The sequence below is a fragment of the Bactrocera neohumeralis genome, chromosome 6, assembly GCF_024586455.1.
Source record: "Bactrocera neohumeralis isolate Rockhampton chromosome 6, APGP_CSIRO_Bneo_wtdbg2-racon-allhic-juicebox.fasta_v2, whole genome shotgun sequence".
Lineage (NCBI taxonomy): Eukaryota > Metazoa > Arthropoda > Insecta > Diptera > Tephritidae > Bactrocera > Bactrocera neohumeralis.
The window spans coordinates 80,224,216-80,250,042 of record NC_065923.1 but is presented as its reverse complement, the minus strand read 5'-3'; the positions used below and the strand labels follow the sequence as shown (position 1 = coordinate 80,250,042).

Sequence of the window (25,827 nt, the reverse complement as noted above, 5' to 3'; positions counted from 1 at the left end):
TACAAACTGAACGCTCGGAATTAAGTGTTTTTATGAACAACTTTTCCATTTGAGGAGATATCTTCACAAAACGTGCTACGTTATTGTCTAAGGCAATGATACAGTCTCTGAAAAAATTTTTGAGATTGGATCACTATAGCCTATAGCTACCATACAAACTAAACTATAAAAATCAGTAGTATTGACATTTTAAAAATAAAGCAGGGCTTATGAAAATTATATCGCTCCACTTAACACCATAAAAAGCACCATACAAGTCAATACATCGAAGTACTTGCAACAAAAATAATTAACAAGAAAAACCGCGCTGCCATCAAAGCAAAACCACTTCACGCATCATTGCAGCTCAATTAAATCAATTTCCACAACAAATAATTGTCAATAAAAAAACCATAACAATTAGCCAAAGTAGTTTATCAAAAAGCACAGCATTTAGTATCATGTTGCACACGCTAAACTATATGTGTAATTGGAGGCATTAAGAGTGCAGAGTAGAGAGCGTAGTGCATAACTCACGCGCGCCACACTGAAAAGCATTCACACACAATTTAATTGCATTTAAAACATCGTTTAATTACATGAGTACACACATATGCTGCCTGGCATATAATATATGATCGCACACATACACCTACAAATAAACACACGCAAATGCGCGCAAGTCACATTCAGCAAAGCTTTCGAGCTGGCAAAAAGCAAGAAAAATATAGCCCATGTGTTGCTTGCTCGGCCGCCCATAAACCACTGCATATTTATTAGAACAAAATGGCTTATTAATGTGTTTAAAGAGGTCAGCCCACATGCAGCGGCATGTGCAAGCGGTGCGTTGGAGTGTTGGTGGAGGAGCAGGCGTATGGCGATTGCCAGCGATAAAAGAAAAATTACGCAAAACGAGAGCGTAAGCAACTTGCCTTGACTCGCATAAATCGTAATGGCTTGCTTCCTCACTGTGCCGGCGTGGCTGCTGCCACTGCAACACTTACTGTTGTTGTTGTTGGCACTGCTGTGCTTGTTTTTGTTGTTGCTACCATTGCTACGTTTCTTCTTGTTGTTGCTGCCACTGCTGTTGTTGTTGTTGTTTTTGTCAGCCTTTTAGTCTACTTGCCTCAATTTCTTTCATTAAACATTTCGTGCGTCTGCCTCTGGTCAGCGCGGCGTTGCCTCCATGGCTGGCTGCTTGCTTGCCTGTGCTCATTTTTGTTGTTTGCTTTGGCTTTTGTACGCATTGAGAAAATTTTCGAGAATTTCGCAACAACACAGCCGCCATCATTTATGCAACGTACATACAAGCGCCTTTGTCTTAACACACACACATACACCATCATGCGCTGGCATGTCCTTTTTCCTTTCTCACGCAAAGCCTTGCCTGCTTTGTTGCTGTTTATTTACAGCTAACAAAATGGAAACTGGAAATTTTGCCTTTTCGATGTTTGTGGCATGCTGCTACTACCACAACCGTTAACGCTGTTGTTCTTGTTGTTGCTACTGGCACGTAAATTGCTGAATGTCATGTGCAATGTGTGGCGCGCACTCGTCGCCGTTGCGGCGGTGTTGTAAGGGGCGTGGCAGGCAGGTGCTTTTCATTATGAATGTGCCGCTCATTTTCAAAGCTAACCGCAGCGCACGAGCGCGAGCTGTTGTAGTCGTGTAAGTGTTTCTGTAAACATGTGCCGATTCACATTTTTCAAAGCATCGTTTTAGGCGCACAACACATTTTTCATTTCTCAGGCGGGTTGGCACTTGCCGATTTCGGCCTCGTGTTATGCGCTTATTACACTGATGAATGTGGCTTGTTGTTTTTGTTGTTTTCGTTATAATATGCAATCCCGTTTGTTTGCTCGTTTTCGTTGTTGAAGTAAAGTGACCGACACAATAATTTGTTTATTTGGTTAACTTTAATATGTGCTTACCAAGATAATGTTGGAATATTTCAAATCTGAGAGGCACTTTAAAAACTAATAGGACCAAAGTTGGCGAAAAATATTGAGGGTTTGGTGAAGGTAACCTATATTTCGGTAACTACCTCATTTTAACTTATATTCTTGTTGTCTACCACATATTATAATATGTAACATACGACTTCGGAGTTTATGTACAGAAACAGTCGTAACAGTGGGGCTTCTGAACTTCACTGCCAAAACTAATGTGAACAAGTCGACTATTGTTCTATCTGCCAAAAAAGGGTTGCCCATCATTTTCTGGTATTAGCGAACTATTGATATCCACAGGTTTTAAGATATCGATCAGAAATTTTGTAAACATCTTTGTTTGCCCAAGAAACTGAGTATTTGTCGAAACCGTTGATACCGCATGACTATAGCATATAGCTGCCATACAAACTGGCCTATAAAAATTATGTCGCTGTATAGAAAACTTCTTTAGTTGACAAGATATCTACTACTTTGGTACAGGTTATAGTCTAAAGCATAGCTGCAATCTCGGGAGAAATTGTTCACATCGGATCACTATGGTATGTGCTGCCATACAAACTGACACATCAAAATGCCTTTCTTGTATGGAAAACTGTTTTATTAGGCATGAAATCTTAACGAAATTTGGCATAAATTATTATTTAAAGCAATACTACAATATCTGAATAAATTTTTAAGTTCGAAATACTATGGCATATAGCTGTCATACAAACTGGCCGATCTAGTTCTTATATGAAAAGCTTTTTAATTTGTCGATATATCTTCACGAAATTTGGCATGGCCTATTCTTTAAGACATTAATGCCATCTCCGAAGGAATTGCTTAGATCAGATCACTATAGCATATAGCTGCCATACAAACTGAACGATCGAAATCAACTTCTTGTAAGGAGTGTTTCTTTTTTGTTAACGTTTTTTCTTGTTTTGCTCTCATATTCATATTAATTTAAATACTCCCACTTAAAATCTTATCAATTACGCTGAATAGCACACGTATATTAAAATACAAATTATTCCCCCGTTCCATAATCCTTTCCTTCTTGTTCACACACAACCAACACTTATTTTTCAATTACGCCAACATGCTTTTAATTCCCACCCAACCGCACACTTGTCTTGCTATGATTTTTTCGCCGCCAAAACTTAATTGCTGCATTCAACTCCTTCCACACTAATTTACATTTTTTATTTTCCATTCTTTCATTGGCAGTTCATTTATGCATATTTTCGCTCTCATTTCACCACACACACGCACACATAAACATGCGCGTATTTTTTTAATTTCTGACAGCGCACCACTACTTTCTTATTTCCGTCTTTCCGGTCGAGTTTCCGTCACCTCGCCTTTCGGTTCCACCGCTGCGTCTCGCCTTCCTTCCGCCATTGGCAACTTCCTTCCGCTGGAGTGCGCCGTCGGCGTCTGCTCGCATGCTCGGTGAGGTGGAAGGAATTTATACATGCTCCCAATAAATATATTTAAATTGTTGCTATGTATGTATGTGTGTGCGTGCGTGTGTTTATGACATGCGACCTAGTTGCCCCATATACGCAAATTGACTTTCTTTCAAGTAGTTGCGCCAACAAATAGCAACAACAACACACACGCATTCCAGTATACTCGCCAGTGCATATACATACTTTCGTACAGACACACACATACACAGACATTTTTTATTTACTACTCACAAGCGAAATTTCTGCCATAATATGAATTTTCATACACAATTTCGGTTACTACTCGGGCACTTCTGGCACTTGTGCTGCTTTATTCACCGTTATCGCCACTTGTGCCGCACTTGTGCACAACTTCTTAAAGTCGTCTACGTCATCTTAAATTTGCTGCTCGTCTCTTTGCGGTGTTTTTCTATACAGATTCCGTCGCCATCATTATGCTTCGTCTCGCATTTCATAACTCACACACACACACTTACATATATGAGTCGCGCATGTGTTGAGCGTATGTATGTAGGAATAAAATACCGTCTTGACGCTCGTTTGCCCTGCTTGCGAAATCCCTGCTGTATTTTTTGTCTGCTTGTTGGCTTGGCAGCTCATTTTGCTGCATCCGTATTTGATTTATCTTCCAATCGTTTAAGCAGACACTTAAGCTTTCGCAGCGAGTCAGCGCGTTTTCGGCAGATCTCCGCGTGGCCTTGTTCATTTTGGCGTCTCGCATTAAATTCGGTTAATTAAATTTATTAAAAAAGGCCATTTATTATGCGGCTTTGAGACGTTGCATGTTCATTTATAATTATTTTCTTTTGTTTTTTTTTTTTTTTTTTGTTTTGTGCTTTGATTGTTATTCGGTGGATTTAATTGAGTTGAAGGAATTCAGGCAAATGAAGCGTGATGATTTTTTCAAAAAACTTATTTTTAAAGAAGGAAAAGGTAGGAACTATACTATATGTATGTATATATTCAGGAGCAAAACTGGATCCACAAAACAAAATGCTTTGACTTGGTTGAAAAAAATGAAATTCAGAGGCGAAAAGCACCCGACCTCACTTAAGCTATTATGAGATCGACTCAGATGTTCTGCGATACTATAATCAAGCCCATTATGTGTGTTGGAGGGCCCTAGATAAGACCTCGCTTGCAAAAAAGCTCAAGAGCGTCCACCGAGCCGCGCCCATCAGCATGTATGCTGCACTGAAGTCCACTCCAAAATTGGCACTTAATGCCATTTTGCATATACATAATGCTCATAGATATTCCCGAAATGTTCCCATCAGACTAAGAGAATCTGGGTTTTCTAATGAACAGATGTCCTTGTATTCGGAAATCCTCATACGCTTTGCATTATACCGGCTATTTTGGATCATGGAATCGTCAAACCAAACACTGGTGACTTTTTCTATGTCTATATATAGCTGGGTGGAAGTTGTAGGTGTTAATAAGACCTTCTTTACAGATGGGTCAAAACTTGGGAGAAGGTTGGTAGAGTGATATAATGTCAGGAACCCCTAATAACTTCAGTTTCAGGCTTTCTGACTATTGTAAACCTTTTTTCGTTTCGGGCTATTTAAGGAATTACAAACCTAGTTAGCAATGGCATCGACCCACAGCAGAATCGCAGACAACTGAAAAGCTGATAATTTTAAAAGAAAGGGTTCCCTAACTCCACAATAAGTAAAACAGGAACGGAAATGGATACTGGTTGCTGGTCTTCGCGATAACTTAGCCAGTCCTGGCCTAAAAACTATTTATGAGTTGTCGCAAGATCTTTTTGGCCCACAATTGATCCCAAGAGATCCAGTGAGCTCTTTTCCCTGAGTAAAATTAGCATCTCCCTAGTTGTGCTGATTCTAACAGGCCATTACACTATCGGGATCAGGGACTCCGACCACTAAAGCTTGACACACGTTTTTTACAACGCTATAGCGACGAACAGAAACGGCTGATGAATGTACTTAAGTTATTCTTCATTCGCTTATTCCAAAGCCTCATAAATATAGGTAGTAACTGATACTGACAGTGCTCGTTAGCCGGTATCTTTTAGAAGACATGTTTGCTCAAATATAATTTGCTGATTTATGATTATTTCGTCAAATGTGGCTTTGAGAGGTTGGTTCTGTGACTACTTCCAAAGACGCCAGAGCGGATAATGCTCAGGCTTCAGAAGTGACGAGTGAGATGCAATGCCCCAACGGACATTGAAATCAACCCAATACCTCCGATGCAGTAAGTGCTGAAAGGAAGTCGTCGATCGACGGATTATAGAGCAGCTGTTCGAAGAGAATGGCAGATACCATATATAGATGGCGATGTGAAACTCTAGAGTACATTCTGGAGAATGAAACCTTCCAAGCTCATTTTTTCCCTTATATGCGTTGGGAGGCTTGATGTTATATGAGAGATGATGGTAATAGTTTCATATCTTGAATATATGATTCTAAGAGGCATTTTCATGCCAAAAATCTGGCAGGAGTTTGGAACTGGACTGCAGAAGCGGGAGTGCTATTAGATTTTTCTTTTTTCGCTACAAAAAAAGTTAACTAAAATCGTTCGGATAGCTAATAGAATACATTCATTCAAATAAATAAGCTAAGAATGTTTAATTTTCTGAGCCAAATCGGTCGGTTTAAGTCGAATCAAAGGGCTTGTTCGATAGCAGCTTTTACGAACTACTGTTTACTTTTCAAATGTTTAGACAGCTCTAAACCGGTGCTGGTTAGTTTCACATAGGTGAGGTTAAGTTACAAACCAACGAAAAAATAGAACCAATTTGACCCAAAATTTAGTAAAGAAAGATTAGTAGATAAAATATGCCAGTCACTTCCATACAAAACTCAAATCAAAACTCTCCAAAAATATATAGATACACACATATTTGAAAATAAATACATAAACCATTTCAACACGCCACCAAATCAAATAAACGAGCTCATATATCACACACTGCAGCATTTCACTAATCAATAACTATTTTTAAATTCTATTTTGCAGATAAAGCAACGAAAAAAGAGAGATGAAAAGAGCCGAAATCAGTTTTTATTCGAAAGCAATTTTTTTCCGCAAAACCAATTAATGCAGCAATTGTGAGCGCTCGACGCTGCAGCAACTAAAGCGAGAATTCAAAGAAGTGATGAAAACAAATGCAATTGCAGTATAACTGTAAGTACGGAAGCGCAAGAGGAAAGGCCAATAAAGCGCCAACGATATGCAATACCAACAACAGCAACAGCAATCCATGAGAGCTGCAGTGAAAAAGTAATTAAAAACGAACTTTAACCCACAAAACTACAGCGCTGGTGTTTATGCAGCAGCTGCGCCGACCCAGGCGGACCGCCTACACATACGACCCACATATGCATACATACACACAAGCATACAAGCACATACACGCGAAAGTGTTTGCTTAAAAGCGAAACAAATACAACTCGAAACCGAAAAAGCAAGAACAAAAAAATATTAAGTAAACATTTGAAAAGCAGTGAGTTTGCTTAAAGCGCTAGAAAGCAGCCGCTGGAGGGCGGCTAACGTGCTTAGAAAACGCCCATATAGTGTTTGAAGAAGTTGCTGTAGCAGTTGTTGGTGTGTTTGTGCGTAGTGCATAAGTGTGTGTATGGAACTTGCAGCGCTTCGTTGTGTGTGGAGTAGTGTAGTAGAAGCAGCAGTGAAGCGGCATAGGCGCATACAAAAGCCACAACAACAACAAAAGCAACAGCGAAAACTGGATTACAGTGCAGAACAGCATCGGCAACAACACGAACAGCAAGTAACGGTAACAAGATGCAGAAGGAAAATAATACGACAGCTGAAAATTGCCAATTTGTGGGGCCATATCGTCTGGAGAAGACGCTGGGCAAGGGACAGACGGGTGAGTTCCATTGAAATACACACAAAAACAGTTAATAAATAAAAAAAGACCCAGAAAATACCCTTAATATCTGCATATCCCTCACAAAAACAAAAATTTTCTTAAAGAACTTGCTTTTGACTGATCAGTTTGTATGGCAGCTATATGCTATGGTGCTCCGATCTTAACAATTTATTCGGATACTGCCCTACTGTTGTATACAACAACGCAAACCAAATTTTATGAAGATATCTCGTCAAATGAAATAGTTTTCCGTAGAAGCATTTAATTCCGATTGCTCAGTTTGTATGACAGCTACATGTTAGAGAGGTCCGATCTGAAAAATTTCTTGGAAGATTGTAGCGTTTTATTGATCAACAATTTATGTAAAATTTGGTCCAGATATATCGTTAAATAAAAAAGTCTTCCGTACAAAGACTAGATTTTTATCGGTCAGTTCGTATGATAGCTAGATATTATAGTTATCCGATCTAAGCGATTTATTCAGAGATTGTAGTGTTCCCTTGGAAAATAATCTATGCAAAATTTCGTCACGATATCTCGTCAAATGTTAAAGTTTTTCATACAAGCACTTAATTTTGGTCGGGTAGTTGTATGGCAGAGATTATAGTTTTTTTTTTCAATATCTCGCGAAATAAAAAAGTTTTCCATAAAAGCAATTAATTCCAATCGTTCAGTTTGTAAGGTATATGCTATAGTGCTGCGGTATCGGCCGTTCCGACATATAAGAGAAAGTGATGTGTATAAAAGTTCAGATCGATACTTCAAAAACTGAGGGACGACAGACCGGCATGGCTAAAGCTAATCACGTCTTACTGATCATTTTATGTACTTATATACTCGTATATACTATATTTTATAGGATCTCCCATTTTACCTTTTGGGTACCTTCGTAGCAAACTCAAGATACCCTGTTCAAAATATAACAACAAAAATTTAAAGGAAAAATGAGTGTTAGCAGAGTTGGTGCTAAAGAGTGCGAAGAAAACTGAGAATATGTAGCTAGTCTTCAATTTTTCTATGTACTTATATCTTAGAATATACACACATATATACATGAGCAAGCAGACATGCATTGAACTGTAAAAATACCCAGCTCCATGCCAATTTCACAGAAGCTTCTCCGCTGGCGCATGAATTCAAATTGCTTGCGGAATGAGCGGCGAATGTGTGGAATTGGCGTTGGCTTGGGTATTTGAAAAATTGTGGCAACAATTGTTTGTTGTTGCCGCATAAATTTGGTTTGCCCACAGTGCATTGTTCAAGTGCGCGTGTGTGTTTGTGTGTTATTTTGATAAACAAGCCACGAATATATTTCGATTTTTCACCAAAAGGGATACACTCCTGTGGCGCGCACTTCACTTTCCTTACACTCGCACCTAAGTTTTCGATATATATGTACATTTATATGCAAATTTATATAAATTTTCCTACTCGCTTTCTTTCTAGGCTTGGTTAAGTTGGGCGTACACTGTGTGCTCGGTCGTAAGGTGGCCATTAAAATAATCAATCGCGAGAAGCTCAGCGAATCGGTGTTAATGAAGGTGAGTTCAAAGCTTCAAAATTGTATAAAGGTAGTAGCAGAAGCGAAAAAAAAGTGTAGAAGTAATAAAAAATAGATAATGTCAGCAAATGTATAGCACGGCTGCAGACAAGCAGACAGACAGACATGTAAGCATTCATTTAAAATTGAATGTGCGCGGTGCGGGGGAGCGGCTGCGACACGAATGATAGTGTAAACGATATAAGTCATTAGCGCAGACACGCAAAAGTAGTTGCAAACAAGTATTTTTGTGTTTTTTTTTCTAGCTTGCGCTGTTGTGTTAGAGTCAGCGCTGTTCGCCAAATTCATGTCACGTATACGCCATGTTGGCTAAATGGTTGCTTTAATATGCAGTGCGAAGGCGCGATACATTAGAAGAAGTTGCAAACATGCTGTGAGCAAGTAGCTTAATGTCTTTTCATTGCACATAAGAAGAGAAAGTGGAGTGTTTATTCATTTTGTTGGCGCTTAGGATTTCAAAATCTATAACAGAAGTTTATCTGACTAGTTGAGTTATTATGCAAGAGTTGAGTTGTAATATAAAAGTTGAGTTGTATGTAAACGTTGAGTCGTAATTTAAAAGTTGAGTTGTAATATACAAGTTGAGTTGTAAGATAAAAGTTAAGTTGTCATGTAAAAGTTGAGTTGTTATGAAAAAGTTGAGTTGTTATGTAAAAGTTGAGTTGTAATATAAAAGTTGAGTTGTCATGTAAAATTTGAGTTGTAATATAAAAGTTGAGTTGTAATATAAAAGTTGAGTTGTTATGTAAAAGTTAAGATGTTATGTAAAAGTTAAGCTGCTACGCAAAAGTATTTATAACCAAATCAGAGGATATTTTATTAGTTCAGTTGTTGTGTAAAAGTTAAGTTTTTATATAAAAGTTGAGTTATGATATTAAAGATGAGTTGTTTTACAAAATCTACTTGTTATCAATTTAATTTGTACCTCAGGCTTATAAACCAAAACAAGAAGATTATTTTTTAAGGATAGAATTTGTTTTCGGAACACATTTGGAACCGGATAGGGCACTCGCCTAAAAATTACTTTCAAACCATAATTAGTCTTAATAGAAATAGTGAAAGTCTTATTTTTTATATATCAATTGGAGCCCTTTAAGTTATACATGAATTATACAAAGTAAAATAGATATTGAGCATCAGACGAAAATAGTGATAGGAGAAAGGTGCGAATCAGATCTTGTTGAAATATTAACAGAACAAAAGGAAATAGATTTTGAGTTTACTACCCTATACTTAATAGTACATATTCTATGTATAAAGGAAACACAACTTTACATCACTATATGAAGGTTTAAGGAACTGTCAGACCTTTTTCAGCTAGCTCTAAGTAGAAACAGCATAGCGTGATGGTCTCCGGTATGCTATTAAGAACTGTGCAGTATTGAGAAAAGCTTAGTTTGAAGCTATAAAGGCTTCGAAAGAACATATATTGCTAAAGCAAAATTACATGTTTACATAAGTTCTTTTTTTAATAGTTTGCCATTATAGAAAAACCTTTTTCCTTCATAGAGTTTCATATATGAACTCTTATACTTCCCCACCACCTTTTATGCTTATAAAACACACACACTTGCCCGCTAAGCGCTAACGTGGTTCAGGCCACCACCAATAACAATAACAAAACCATCAGCACCAGCCATTCAATTGGTTACTACATATGTCCAATTCCATTGTTTGATGTTTTCCCATTATATAAAATGAAAAAAACTAAAAAAGGAAAAAAACATAAAATAAAATGCAGTGTCCTTCCCCCAGTTTGCTTGCTAACTGTTTAATGGTTAGCCTGCATGTTGGCCGAAAAATCGACAGCCGCACGCGAACTAAATATTTGGCCCTCAACACATACCAACACACGCAGGCATGTAGCCATACACACATGGACGCTTGACTGTGGTTCAGCAGTGAAATCCTTTCGACAAATATTTTTAGTTCGGCTAGTTTTCGATTATCGCTTGTATGCCAGGCTTTTGTGTCCTTTTCTACAACAAACACACATATGTCTATGTGCATACATATATTTGTATATATGTGTATATAAATTTTTTATTGTTATTTGTGGCCGTAAGCCCAGCGCTTTTGTTGTTATTCTCAAGGGTAGCAATATATTTCTGCTGGCACTGCGTTTTTTTAAAGAATATTTGCTTTTGTTTTCGGTTTTTAGTTTTTGGCTTTGTCTGCATTTTTTGTTTTTGTTTTTCGTTCTTTTCTGTTTATTAATGCGCACACTATTGTTTGTGCGGGATTGCCTGTGTGCGAAGCGGATATAAATTTTCATTAGTGACACGTGTTTTCCTATAGTTGACTAACAGAAATTGAGGATAATAAGGCAGGGAAAACAAACATGAAAAAATCGACAAAAAATCGGAATGGAACTAGTTGTGGGTGGTGGCGCTTTAATAGCGTTGTTTTTTACTTGCGCATAGCTTTGTGGTTAATGACCTTTCACGCTTGATACTTTTCATTTAAAAGCAATTCTTTTGTTGACTGGAGAGTGAGTAAATAGCAAATTAAATTCATAAATCACTTTTGTAGCAAAATTCAATGAAAACATTTATGTGAAATTATAGCAAAATTCACTTTGAAAATATTTTTTTGAAATTGTGTCATAAAAACTTCAATTTGTCCTACCTTAAATGTGTTTCCAGCCTTTCACCGACGTTGCCATTATTCAACTTGGTGTCGCCTTGCTTGTCGTGAAATCCTTATCAGCTTTGATTATTGAATATTTAGGTCACAAAATAGTCATTTTTTGCACACACACACTAACCGAAAGCAGCTTTTCGATAACTTCATTTCACTTAAAAGCTTTTCACTGTAAGGAAAATTGGAAATTAATGGAGCCCTTTACATTAGCAACATGCAGTTAAATATACGTACGTACAAATACAACTTAAGCTGTTTTCACAGCTATTCAGATACACGATTAATACGAGTAAAGGGTAGAGAAAAAAGCAAAGCATAGGGAAATATTTTCTCAAAGATGTCGTCTCGAAATAAGCTTTTTTAATGTTGTATATACGATATGCACAGTAATACAAAGAATTGATTATCTACTCGTTATTTATTTAAACAAATATGGCCTCTATCCTACTGAAAACCTCACCATAACGTTCATTTCACTAAATATTTAGAATTTCAGTAGAAGTCCTTATTATTAACAAAAAAGATTCGAGTTCGATATCGTCTCGAGATTTTTATTATATTATACAAAATTGAGTTGTTGTGTAAAAATTGGGTAGTTAAACGAAAATTGAGTTGTTATGAAAAAGTTGAATTTTTATGTAAATGTTGAGTTGTTCTGCAAATGTTGAGTTGTTATGCAAATTTTAAGTTGTTTCAAAAAAGTTCAGCTGTTTTATGAAAGTTGAGTTGTTATGCACAAGTTGAGTTGTCATGTAAAAGTTGAGTTGTCATGTAAAAGTTGAGTTGTTATGTAAGAATTGAGTTGTTACAAAAAAGTTGAGTTGTCATTTAAAAGTTGAGTTGTTATGCAATCGTTGAGTTGTTATGTAAAAGTAGGGTTGTTTCAAAAAAGTCCACCTGTTTTATGAAAGTTGAGTTGTAATATAAAAGTTGAGTTGTCATGTAAAAGTTGAGTTGTTATGTAAGAATTGAGTTGTTATGCATAAAAAAGTTGAGTTGTTATTTAAAAGTTCAGCTCTTTTGTAAAAGTTGAGTTGTTATAATAAGAGTAGAGCTGTAATGTGAAAGTTGAGTGTTTACATAAGAATTTATATATGTAAGTGGCATTTTTATTTAAAAATTGAGTTGTTGTGAAAAAGTTGGGTTGTTTGTTGTTATTCATTTTGTTTACGCACAAGTTTTAATAAACCATATCAGAAGATTATTTTATTATTTAGTTAAGTTGTACTGAATGCACTAATTGAATTCATACAAATCTGGTTGAATGAACTTAATGTCGAAAGGCTAATGAACCCAAAGCCTAGTTTTATTTATTACACACCAGCAATAGCACGTAATATCAATTTAATTACAATTGAAAGCCAATGCTATTGAATTAAAAAAGCCGGAAAGTAAGCCACTTCCCTGAAGAGCGGCAAAAAGTATTCGTAATTAGCAGCATTTGGAGGTCATTAGAGATTTGTGAAATTACGCAAATGAGAAGCCAATTGAAGTTTAAGCAATTTAATGGATCCCTGGTGAAAATCAGTGTAATATTATATTAAATGAAGGAGAAAATATTTAAATAGCAATATTAGGTATATGAAAATAATTTGATGGTGGGAGAGTAAATTGAGGAACGGCTTATGCTGAAAACACTAGTTATTAATAGAGTAATATTTTGTATATATACTTCATTGCAAATATATGACTTTGCTACTAGAAGCTCTCTATAATTATAATCGAATATGTTTAATTACATATTTCTAAAAATATATTTCTATATACATACATATATATAATTGCTTTGCGTCCTTAGCTATTATTGATTTCGTATACAACTTCCCTTCTACCTGTGTAAACAATTTCGGTAGCTAATAACACTTTTATCCTTTCTTTCTGCTTTCTCATTTTTCAGGTGGAACGTGAAATTGCTATTATGAAATTGATTGATCATCCACATGTCTTGGGCTTGAGCGATGTCTATGAAAACAAAAAGTATTTATATCTAATATTAGAGCATGTTTCTGGTGGTGAATTGTTCGATTATTTGGTGAAAAAGGGACGACTGACGCCGAAGGAGGCGCGTAAATTTTTCCGTCAAATAATATCAGCTTTGGATTTTTGTCACTCACATTCGATATGGTAATTGAAATATATGATAGTTTGGTATGCTTTTTTCCTTTTCGGTAAATAAAGCATCTTTATATTAATGGCGGCAATAACTTATTTACAGCGGTTTTCTTTCTAGTAAACAGATTTTTATATTAATTTTAGTGCATAAACCGATATGTTGTTGGAGAGGCTGTTTTGACATTTATCAAAATATATTTAAATATTATCAGTCGAACTTCTTTTCAAATTTTAGTACAAAATTATAGTAAATTTTTTATCACTAAACTTGAGATAATTTGTACAAACAAACTTTTTAGTACTAAGTTTTAGAGATGTTTTAGTATTAATTACAGTAAAATTTTAGTACTTTGGAATAATGATTTGTACTAGATTATAGATAGATATATATATTAGATATTTCTTAGTAGTAAACTTTTTTTACTAGGTTTCAAATCATTTTAGTACTAAATTATATTTTATCTTTTGTTCTTTCCACCCTGACGTTCTTTGGTACCAAGTTTTATACACTGGATCTTTAATTATATTTTTAGTGTACGAAATACGAAAGTTTAGTCGATTTTTAGTACTAAATTTAGTACGGATATAATGGAAATGACGTAATATTTCCAATATTTTGAGCCATGTTAATGCAATTAATATTAAATTTGAGGCACTTGGCATTTTTAGTACTTTTACTTTTTTAGAACGAAATTTTTTTACTGGCAATTTGAAAAAAATGGAAGTTTTAAGGTTTGTAGTAAATTTTATTTTTAGCACGAAATATGAAAAAAGAAGGGTTTTAGTACTAAATTTAGTATGGATATAATAATGATTATATAATATTAAAACATTATAAGTCAAAATAATGTCTTTAATACCAAATTTGAGGCCCTTAGAATTTTTTAGTAGACATTTTTAGTATTTGTTCTTTTTTGGAACAAAATTTTAGTACTATATACCAAATACAAAAATGACAAATGGGTAAATTTTCTATTTTTGCAAAAATTATTTTTTGGTACGAAGTACGAAAAAGCATTAGATTTTTAGTACTAAATTAATTTAGGATATAATACATTTGATATACAATTTTAAATACTTTAGACCAAGCTAATATCTTTAATGCTAAATTTGAGGTACTTGGAATTTTTAGTACAATTTTCAAAGTTCAGTATGCGCTTTTAGTACTTTTCCTTTTTAGCACACAACAAATTCAGCTATTTAATTTAATTTCTGACTTCATTGCATTTTATTTTCTTCACTCGCATTTAAATTCACTGCTTAGCAAATCCCCAAGCGGGTGCGACTTTATCGCCCGTTGGCGTTGCCAAGTAAACTTTCATGCCTAGCCAATTTGCCGCGTCGTCAGGCATTAAATAACTTTTCCGCCTAATCTTCTTGCACCATCTACATACAGAAGTGAACACATATGCACACATACATACACTTGCTTGCCTGCACTTGCATCCTTCCCACACACACACACACACACACATGGTAAATGCGCATAAATTTTTCATCACCTCTTTTATTACTTCATACATTACAGTCATCGAGATTTGAAACCCGAAAATTTGCTGCTGGACGAAAAGAACAACATCAAAATTGCCGACTTCGGTATGGCTTCACTGCAACCGGCCGGTTCTATGCTGGAAACCTCATGTGGATCGCCGCATTATGCATGTCCCGAGGTCATAAGGGTAAGTGTAGACACATATGGTACATATGTATATAGCTAACTGTAAACATTGATGATGACACGAGCGTCCAACGCCAAAGTTCGGCTAGTTGAGTGTTTGGCCAAATTTAGCTGCAGAGATTTAGGCATATAGATTAGCAACAGCTACCCAGCGCAGCACCCCAACAACAACGGCACACAGCGCTGCAGCAGTGTTAATTGGTGTGCTGGTGTTTATAGTATGGCGGTGCGTACAGTTTGGTGCTTCCGTTTTTATGTAAAGTCAAATATTGTCCCGCATAAGCGCACCACTATTGGCAACAGCTGTCGGCAGGCGGGCAGGCGGACAGGAAAGGCAAGCAGCACTGAAAGCTGTGCAAATACGTACATGCAGCTAGCCGGGCGCTCAAACACACTACATACATACATATATGTATGTGTGTATGTGTGCGTGCGACTGCAGTGCTGCTTGGGCAAGGACAAGTGGCTGGAGCCACTGCAGCATGCCAAATGAGAGCAAAAGTGGCCATGGCAGCGTGCTTCAATGTGTGCTAATAAGCATCACGTTGGATTTAGCAGATATATAGGTATATATCAGCGTTTATATGTATATGTATAAGTTTATACAGTGACAGCTACAGCGTATACATTAGTATGTACATACATATATAGAGTCAGGTATATCTGCCTGTATAAGCTGGAATGAGCCTCATTTTCCACGCTCGCCTTCTAACTGATTCCGGTGATGATGCTAATGCCATGCTGCTGCTGCTGCCCATCTACGTTAACGGTAAATATTGCCAACGTTCGCTCAAAGGCAACTATCCTACTTAACTAACGGTGCAAATACGAAGTGTTATGCTGCTATTTAGGCTGTTAATTAGTTAATTATCTCGCTGATGGATAAAGTGAAGTATCGCGGATATTATTAAAAGATGAGATCGTAAAGCGATTAAAATTTTGAAAAGGCCCATAATGGAATGCAAAATTTAAAAATGGAAAAAATGCCAACTTCGTGTTCACCGAAGCTTAATACCCATCACAAACACAAAAGATTCCTTATAAGTACTTGAGTTTAATCGTTCAACTTGTATGGCAGCTATATGCTATAGTGGTTTGATCTGAACAATTTCTTCAAAGATTGTACTAGTGTCTTAGATAATGACGCCTGCCAAATTTGGAGAAGATACCTTGTCAAATTAAAAAGTCCGCCATACAAGCACTTGATCCCGATCGTTCAGTTTGTATGACAGCTATATATAGTATTCATTATCAGTGATTTCGACAAATGAACAGCTTTTTGGAGAGAAAAGAACGTAAGAAAATTTTTAGATCAATAACTCAAAAACTGCGGGACCAGTTAGCTTATATACAGTCAACCGGGCGGACGAAGGAGAAAAAACTTGCCAACAATCAGTTTCCATATAAAAAGAACCTGTTAGACCAAAAAGTAATAGATGAACTCAATTATGCGAGGTAATTCCACTACGCCTTCTTCCATATAACTTCTGCAGCTGGCATACAGTACGATTTCCAAGCTTACAGTATGGGCGCCGATAGGTCAAAGGCCTGTTAGAACCGTCACAAGTAGGACGAGGGCAATCTTACTGGAGGCTAAGAGCTCACTAGATCCCTTACGATCGATCTTAGGTCAAAAAGAACTTACAACAGCACATGCACCGATGGTAGTCCAGCCCTGTCCAAGCTCTCGTGAAGCCCAGCTATCTAGCAGTAGATGGAGGAGACGGAAGCACCGACCCGTTAACATTCTTCTGATAGGGCGGCTAGGTTACCTTATTTGGCAGTTACCTAAGATTGCGCTGTGACCTGACACCCATACTAGTATTATCACAAAGTGACTCGAAGCCATTGCTAACGAGACTTGGTACTTCAGCTTAATTTGCATTACAAAGAATGAAAATTATAAAAAAAATTTAATTCAGTGTTCTACTACTCGTACTTAAATTCTTGCTTCGACTATATTAATATACTATTTCTACTTCGTTTTTCTTACTGTATGAGTACCACTTTAAAGCTCATTTCCTCTCCCCCCCATACCTTTGAGATTTGAATAACTTCGATATAATACGAACGTATAAATCTTCCATAAATGTCAAAAAATGTAAGAAGATAAGAAAATTCAAAATGAATGAAGAATAAAAGAAGCTGAAGGTGACACAAACAAGGCGTTTAAGAGCAAAAGGAAGGAGTATTAGGAAAGCACCGCATATACTATATAGATTACAAAAATATGCTAATCGAAAACTAGCAACCAAACACGAGTGCGCGCACGAATGCTGTGGAGCGAGTGAACATGTGTTGCAGGCGCCGGAGACAAAGGGCGCAGCTGCAGCAGTGTATTGCCACTGAGTCTAATCGGTAGACAGGCGGTGTGACGGTGTGGCGGTTATGTGACATTCGCATGCGAAACGAAAGCAACGGTATATTTGCAGCATTCACTTTGCGCCGGTTGCGAGTAAAAAATTTATAAAATCACAAATATTTACAAAGTCAGGCCGGGGCAGGAAGGAAGTGCGGCAGGAAGTGTGGACCAGCGACGAGCGTATACAGCGAGCTGACATTGACGTGTAACGGCAAAATGCCAAACATGCTCATCGGCGTAGCGTTGTAAGTGAGGACATATAAGTGGCACACAACAAGCACATATTTCATATGTTGAGGGCCAAAGACGCACACACGCATGCTTTGAGGCCGGCCAAGCGGGTCATTTCTGCTGGAGGACAATACGGCTAAAGGCAAGCAACTACAAAAACAATAGCAACATACTTCTATACCAAATTGATGGCATGCGACTGACAAGTGTAGCAATAGTTGAGTTGCTGGTTTGCTTGCTGTTGGCAGATGGTGTTGCCAAGATTTGTGTATGCAGTTGCCATCACATGCACCCAGTCAGCGAAAAGTAACGGTTTTGCGATTAGCATGAAATATTTGACGAAACCAGTCTGCTTACAAATGGTGGGGTATAATAAGCGATTCGTAAGAGGAATACTAGTTATCACGACTGGATCGTTTCCACGACTGTGGGGTCTTTCAAAACCGAACGTACCCAGATCTTTTTGTTCTGGCCAAGGACTGTCAACTCGGCAGAATACCGCTGTTACAACAACAATAACAAAAACAACCGGAACCAAGAAGTTTCGACCTCTGGTCCCAGCTTATCTTCTTCATAAACCAACCTATTCTACCACGATTCGCCGTGATTTCAAATAATGATTGAGAGACGCCTTAAATTAAACGAAAATCTGGATTTCGAACAGTGCTTACACTTAGTTATACAGTATTTGGGTTGAAAATCTTTCGGAGTTCTCCTAATTTAAAGACAAAAGTCTTTCAAAATTTCTGAAAGAGTTTCTGCACGCGTTCCGATAAGATCCAACAAACTTTCCAACATTCCACAACTCCAGGCTACATGTCGGCTTCCTCGAAATCTGTGATACCTGATACCGTAAGCCGGCGTTGGCCATTCTGCCAATCATCTTTGGCTGTCTCGCACTTTAAGGGGCTATACCAGTGTGACGCATGAAAAATTAGGCGATTTTCGTGAATTTTTTTAAAAGAAAGTACTAGATTGAATGTTTCGACGTTCTATGGACGTAATAAAGTATATTTTTAGCTATATTAAAAAAAAAAATTTTAAAAAAATATTGAAAAATAACGGAGTAATGTGCTGTCTGCGGAAGTGCCAAAAAAAAGTGCCTCAACTGCTGGCATGATTCCGGTCGATTGAGTAGCTGAAACAAAAAAATTCAAAATGTTTATTAAACTTAAATATATTTTCTATACAATGGACTACGATCTTTGAAAAATATCAAAAATTAAGAAAATGGCGCCATTTTGAAAAAAAAAAAATCGTTTTTTTACGAAAAAAATTGTCGTTTTTTAATGCCAAATTGACAATTTTCAGCCAATCAAAAAGATCGTAGTCTATTGTATAGCAAATGTATTCAACTATATCCAGTTTTAATTTGAAGTCGATCGGTTAATTTCTCGTTGAGTTCTAATGTCAGCAAATTTGAAAAATGTCGTTTCGAGAAAAACGCGTTTAAAGTTTCACTTATATATGTTTGCACCTCTGAGCGGTCGCTATTTAGAACGCTGCCATTCAAAAACTATTTAAAATACGACCTCGCCGATTTCACAGGATATTTTTGAATATATAAGCTATCGAAAAAAGCAAAAAAAAAATTTTTTTTTTGAAAGTGTCACACTGGTATAGCCCCTTAAAGCATTTTGCTTACTGGTTTATCATATGTATGTTTTCTATTGTGTGTTTGCGTCGTCAACGACAGGACAAAACATGTAAACGACATTCTAGGCCAGTCCCAAACTGTGCGCAAAGATGGACGTTGGCGGCGTGCTGAGGAACGGACATGCACAAATGAGCGCAAATGTATGTTTGTCGGCCAAGCAACATCAAAAGCATTTTTGGCATACGAGAATATATTGCTATCAGGAGACATTCTAATACAAATGTCGAAATAATAATGAAAAAGCCGGTGAAGAATACACTCGTGTGCATATGAAAGAACAATATTAGATATACTAAATGAAATGTTATTAAAAATGGCTTGCAAGTGGAGATTTGGGTTAAGTGATATGGATTCTTATTGAATGCGCTGCCGGCAAGCTGCTGCGTCATGGTTCAAAACAAGTTTTATTGAACTATCGTGGATTATTCACTATTATGGGTAGCTACTTTACCGGTTGACTGAGATGAAACTATGAATTTGGGGTAGTTTAGGTTTTGCAAAACGTGGCTGCAGTTATGAAACTCAGGAGGCTATTGTCAAAGTGACCAGCTTGCTCAAGATTGAGCTTGAAACACCTTCGATCTGATATTTTTAGAAATTCTGACGAACTACTATTACAAATCGATTTTAAGCACCTTGCCGAGGAACGCAAAACGTTTTGTTGATCCATGCACTTTTAGTTCCATATTCGTGTAAAAGTTTCGGCGTACAGTAGCACTCCGTTGCCAGCATCAGGTTTATCACCTAATCCTACAAAACTTAAACCCCCACTTCAACTATCCATATCCTAACTCTGCAGAATTTAAGCCTTTACTTCATTATGTCCCACGAAATAATACTCAACCGCTAGCTCCCTGGAAGACTATTGAATTGAGAGTAGTTTAGGTTTAACGGATTAAAGTTCCGAACTCCGACTTTTGATGCTTCCCACTTCTTTAAAAAAATCAGAACTCAATTATATGAAATTCCGCTTCCTTGCAAATATGTCTACCACTGACCAAGCAGAGAAGAATCTCAACCGAAAGCGCTCTCTTCCATTTTTAATTTTTGCACGCAATAAAAATTTAAAACTACCATAACCTTAAGCATTCTTGCTGTCGAACCTTGTTGCTTTTGTTCTATGGACTCACTGCTTTTCGCCTTTTCATGTTATTTTATGTGTATTCAAGGGCATTTAAGGCATGCTGAAGGACAAGCGTGGATTTTTTTGTATTCAAATTGAGAAAACATTCGCCATACACGCATTTATGAAGTGGAATGGGAGTCTTTCCTCAAACACAGTGGAGACATACCACCCTGTACATAGATGTAATGTCAAGGCAGTATCGTAAAATTGGTTTTTAGCATGGAGATTGGCATAAAGGACATACATTTTTAGCCGTTCAAAATATTTGAAATACATTTATGATATTCCGAATGACAACGAAATTGGAAGAATTGCTGATTTGGGGAAAATGTGATTGGAGAGAAGCAGTTTAGTGTAGGCAATAGTATGTAAAAATATTATAATTTACTTTATGATAATAGGGATTCCCATGATTCATATTGAATTATAATCTGGAATATGTTGGGCTTTTTGAGCGCTAGCAGTACTAAAATATTACTCACACAACTTTCGATTAGTAATTGGTTAATAAAATAACTGTATCACATAAAACACATTTAGGCTTAAAATTGATAAGTTGAAAAAGTTTATTCGTCAAATGCTACCAGGAAAACTGAGACAATTGGGTAGTAGTAACGGGCAACAGTAACGGAAATTTGGCAACATTCAATGTCTTTTACTCATTTAGTCAAATGTTGGTACTAAGCTGTTCACGATCCATATTCATATAGCAATACTTCTTCGTCAGTAGTAATGGCTGTATAACTTAACCGATGCTACCAGAAAAACTGAGACAATCGGGTAATAGTATATGGTAACAGTAACGGAAATTTGGCAACAATGCCTGTTACTTATTTAGTGAAATGTTCATACTAAGCTGTTTCGGCCAAGATATACACTTCTTGGAATATTCAAAACTGCAAATACTTTTTCTGGAATGCTTGAGAATTTACTTCTCAAAGTTCAGCGACGTACGGAATCTTCAAAAATGCCGTTAATGGCGCGCTGATAAAATTTTAGTTTATGGAAGATCAAAATATAAATAGCGACAGTTTCATTATCTTGTTTTCTTTGGAGTGTAGAACACATTAGTGAAGTGTCGGAAACTCATAAAATCCTTACAGAACATATTAGAATGATTCAAGCAAGTGATTTAGGGCAGTTTTCTTTTTGAATAAATTCTAAATTTCTATGACATATTATTGCGCTAAATTTTTAGTTGAAAATGGTCTCCATATATGAAATTCTCAAGTATTTACAGTTACATAAACCTAAATTTTAATGGAAATAAAAGGAATTACACTGAAAAAGAACGACCTTCACTCTCTTAGTAAATGTGCCATGCTACCAAACCTTGCATAGCAATTCAATTAGAAAACTATTTTCACAAATTTTTTGTATAAACTTTGTTAATAAATAATGGGTTAGAGACTATAAATTAATGTGCGAGATATACCCACAAAAGCGAGGCGATAACCAACTATAAAGAAACACGGAAAGTGTTGGAATTTATAGAATCCATTTAGAGTAGTTGTTTTTTGGTGGAGACTGAGAGACTGACTCTTGCTCAAATTTGTGTAAAAATCTCTTTCAAGAATCGAGCATCACATACTTCCAGCCTTTGTAACGCGAACAATTAACGTCAGTGTTAATGTGTCTCATATAACTATGTATATTTTATGCGCTTTGAAATATGAGTCACACATAAAAGTGGGGGTGGGTTAAAGGAGGTTGGCAGGAATACCCCAAACCATTAAGCTTTTAGCAACTTGTAGGATTCCAAATTCGTTTGTGAAAGCAGTAAATAAAGATGTGTACTGCACCCCAAAATTGTCTCGCTTATTGCACCCCACACCCTACGCACAGAAATATATTTATGCATTGTTATGAGCCTTAACAACCCCCAACTTTGGTGAAAGTGCTGCATTTTGGCAATGGAAACATCTTCATTAGTTAAACCTCCTTCTACTCACATACATTTTGTATGCTTGCGCCCTTTCCTCGATTATAAACTCGCTATTTACTCTGGCTCCAAAGATCGACCAGCGCTGACGTAAACACTGCGTAGTTGAAATAGTGAAATTATTTGTGCATTTCCGTTTCAAAAACACAACAAAATAAACTTTACTAAATTCCATTTCAATACACAATAATATTTAGCAAAGCAAAGTATGTATTTTATTGTTCGATGCGAAATTGAAATAGTACAAAGTTCAACCAAGCGGTGTGTAGCATTAGTGTGGGTCGTTATGCGGTAGAAAATTGCTTTACGTATAACTAAATTCGTAAGTATAAAAACTATGTATGAAAAAATTATGTTTGAAAGTGATCGTCTTGGCGTTATCCTTCACTTCTAAAGTTAAGGGATATTACTAGTTTCGAATTTTCGGAAAATTTCGAAATTTGCAAAATATTTTTTTTAAGTTTCATTTTATCGTTCTCCTCCATTTTAACACTTAAGATACGCTATTTTCGAATTTTCGAAAAATTTTGAAATGTGCACAATAGTTTTACGAAAAAAATTCGTCTTGTCGTTATCCTTCATTTTTAAAGTTAAGAAATATTATTTTAAAATTTTTGAAAACTTTCGAAATTCGCGCAATATGTTTTTTTTAAGCTTCATCTTGTCGTTATCGTCCACTTCTACAAATAAGATTTTAGAATTTTTGAAAGATCTCGAAATGCGTTATCCACCACTTCTAAAGTGAACATTCAGTTATTTACGAAAAATTGGATAATTTCGACATTTGCACAATATTTTTTAGAAAAAGTTTCGTCTTGTCTTTATCGAACACTTTTAGAGTTAAGAAACGCCATTTTCAAATTTTCGAAATATTTCGAAATTCCCACATTATTTTTTTTAAGAAGCTTCGTCTTGTCGTTATGCTCTACTTTAAAAGAAAAGAAACACATTACTTTCGAATTTTTTAAAATTTTCGAAATTCGTACAATAATTCTTTGTCATATTCTATTTTTTCTGAACCGAATATTCTTCTGAGCTCTTAAAGATTTAAGCCTCTGCTAATGATATCCTAATTTTTGTCTTCAAAAAACGCCCCCTCCTAATACACAATGCAACACACTCGCATATATTTCCTTTTTACTGCGACATATTACCAGCCAGCAATGACAGAAATATAATAGTGATGAGTTTACAGCAAATCTTTGTAGCTGCTTTTATATTCTTTTCATTTCACTGCCACACAGTTTTTATTGCATTACGGATTTCTTTTGTAGGGTGAAAAATACGATGGACGCAGAGCGGATGTTTGGTCCTGTGGCGTTATCCTGTATGCGCTATTGGTGGGCGCATTGCCCTTCGATGACGACAACCTACGCCAGCTGCTGGAGAAAGTGAAGCGTGGCGTGTTTCACATACCGCACTTTGTGCCGCCCGACTGTCAGAGTTTATTGCGCGGCATGATTGAGGTGAATCCGGATCGACGACTGACGGTGAGTCATCAGCTGCACATACACACTGTACACATACATATAGACACATATTCATATATACAAACATACCTATGTACAGACATATGCGTCTAATGGCGTTTGGCTGTCTAAAGTTATGCGTAAAGCCAAGGGTGGTTCACACATCATTCCGCAACATCCCCAGTGAGGCGAAGACAATAACAACGAACAGTAAATCGGCAGGCAGTCAGTCATAAAAGCGACAATTGTTGACGGCAACAGCACTGATTGCATTACGGCTACTATTCAAGTGACATGTAGCCATATGTGTTTGTGTTGTTGTTATTGTTGCTGTCTTGTTGGGCTCGCAATTTTTCGTCCGATTGGCATGTACATATGTGCCACAGCGCATAATTGCATACACACAGCGAAAACTGTGGCGGCTTTTGTTTGCTTGTGTCACCAGTCAATTCCCAAACGCGCTCGTTTGTCAAAGAGTTCGTGCATTTGATTTACAGTTATTTGCATTTACATGCCTAAATCACACCTTTCACATTCCCACTTCTCACTTTCTTCACACTCGTAAAAAACAAAAATTACACCACTCTAATGCGAATTCGATTTGGCTTGCAACCAAGAACTCCATCGCTCTAACCTGCCGCTCTCTTTCTCTCACACACAGTTGTCGGAAATAAATCGCCATCCATGGGTCACGGCTGGTGGCAAAGGTGAATTGGAATTGGAACTGCCGATGATGGAGGTGGTGCAAACGCATGTCATACCGTCCGCCTCAGCGGTGGATCCGGATGTTTTAAATGCGATTTGCTCGCTGGGTTGCTTCAAGGAAAAGGATAAACTCATACAAGAGCTATTGAGTTCGAAGTAAGTACTCCATACGTATGTGTCAGGTTATGTAAGTATGTGCTTCATGCGCTTGTTACAACACTTCTCTCTTGGACTTCGTCGTAAACAGTGATTAACGGTACTTGTTGTAGACAGCTCGGTTTAATATGGCACAACGTCGTATACAGACATTCGGCGGAGTTCTGCTTACATATTTAGCAAGCACATTAATTAAATGCAATTACAATGTGAACCTTAGACTAGTGAGTTTAGTGGGTGGGAGAACTGATTGTTCAGTATTTGCATAATAAATAATAACGGGTCGAATGTATGGCACTGCTGTGAAAAGATATAAACTCCGGATATCTCAAAACTAGTACATGATGAAATCGGAAAGTTGTAGAACATAAAGAGCCACACTTAAGCTTCTCCATAAGGAGTTGGTTGGGAACGATGAGGTTACTAAAGTACGGAGGATGTACAAAAATTCCGAAATTTAAGGGGTAGAACTACTGTGCTATTGAGATCTGTCAAATACCTCAGAATTATCCTGGCTGGATAGAATACGTTGAAAGCAGGGCTACCAAAGTTCTTCGGAACCAAAGTTCTTCGAAACTGGAACTCTTGAAGATGACACATTGCCTCATACACAAATGGTAGCAGCACATTGAATGACTACAATTCAGTCTTTGAGGCCATAATTGTAGGCATAACAGAAATTGTCAAGTGGATCTCTGCTTTAACCAGCATGTTAATAAATCTTCTAGTGGATAGCCAGCGGAAGAATTGAATATTCGTACCGCCTATACCAAGTTTCACTGCGTTAGGTTATTGCAAGCTGATAAGTTTTTACCAAAGCCACTGAGTTGCTAGATAACCTTTAATTTGGTTACCTTCCGGGAGCATAATGGAAGTCGTCTGTGGTCTGGCGCTTACAGGCTCCTTTCCAACCAGCCAATCAAAGTAAAACG

The 25,827-nt window shown here is 36.8% G+C and overlaps 1 protein-coding gene across 3 annotated transcripts in view; it reads left to right on the top strand.

Moving 5' to 3' along the window:
• The window catches only part of LOC126761501 (serine/threonine-protein kinase BRSK2), a 51,037-nt gene that overhangs the window by 15,489 nt on the left and 9,721 nt on the right, over nt 1-25,827 (top strand). For all 3 annotated transcript variants that reach the window (XM_050477770.1, XM_050477769.1, XM_050477768.1), the window contains exons 2-7: nt 6,377-7,250; nt 8,700-8,794; nt 13,355-13,581; nt 15,098-15,248; nt 23,840-24,055; nt 24,696-24,895. In XM_050477770.1, the coding sequence (XP_050333727.1) occupies nt 7,163-7,250; nt 8,700-8,794; nt 13,355-13,581; nt 15,098-15,248; nt 23,840-24,055; nt 24,696-24,895 (977 nt within the window). In that variant the 5' untranslated portion in view covers nt 6,377-7,162. The remainder of the gene's footprint in view (nt 1-6,376; nt 7,251-8,699; nt 8,795-13,354; nt 13,582-15,097; nt 15,249-23,839; nt 24,056-24,695; nt 24,896-25,827) is intronic.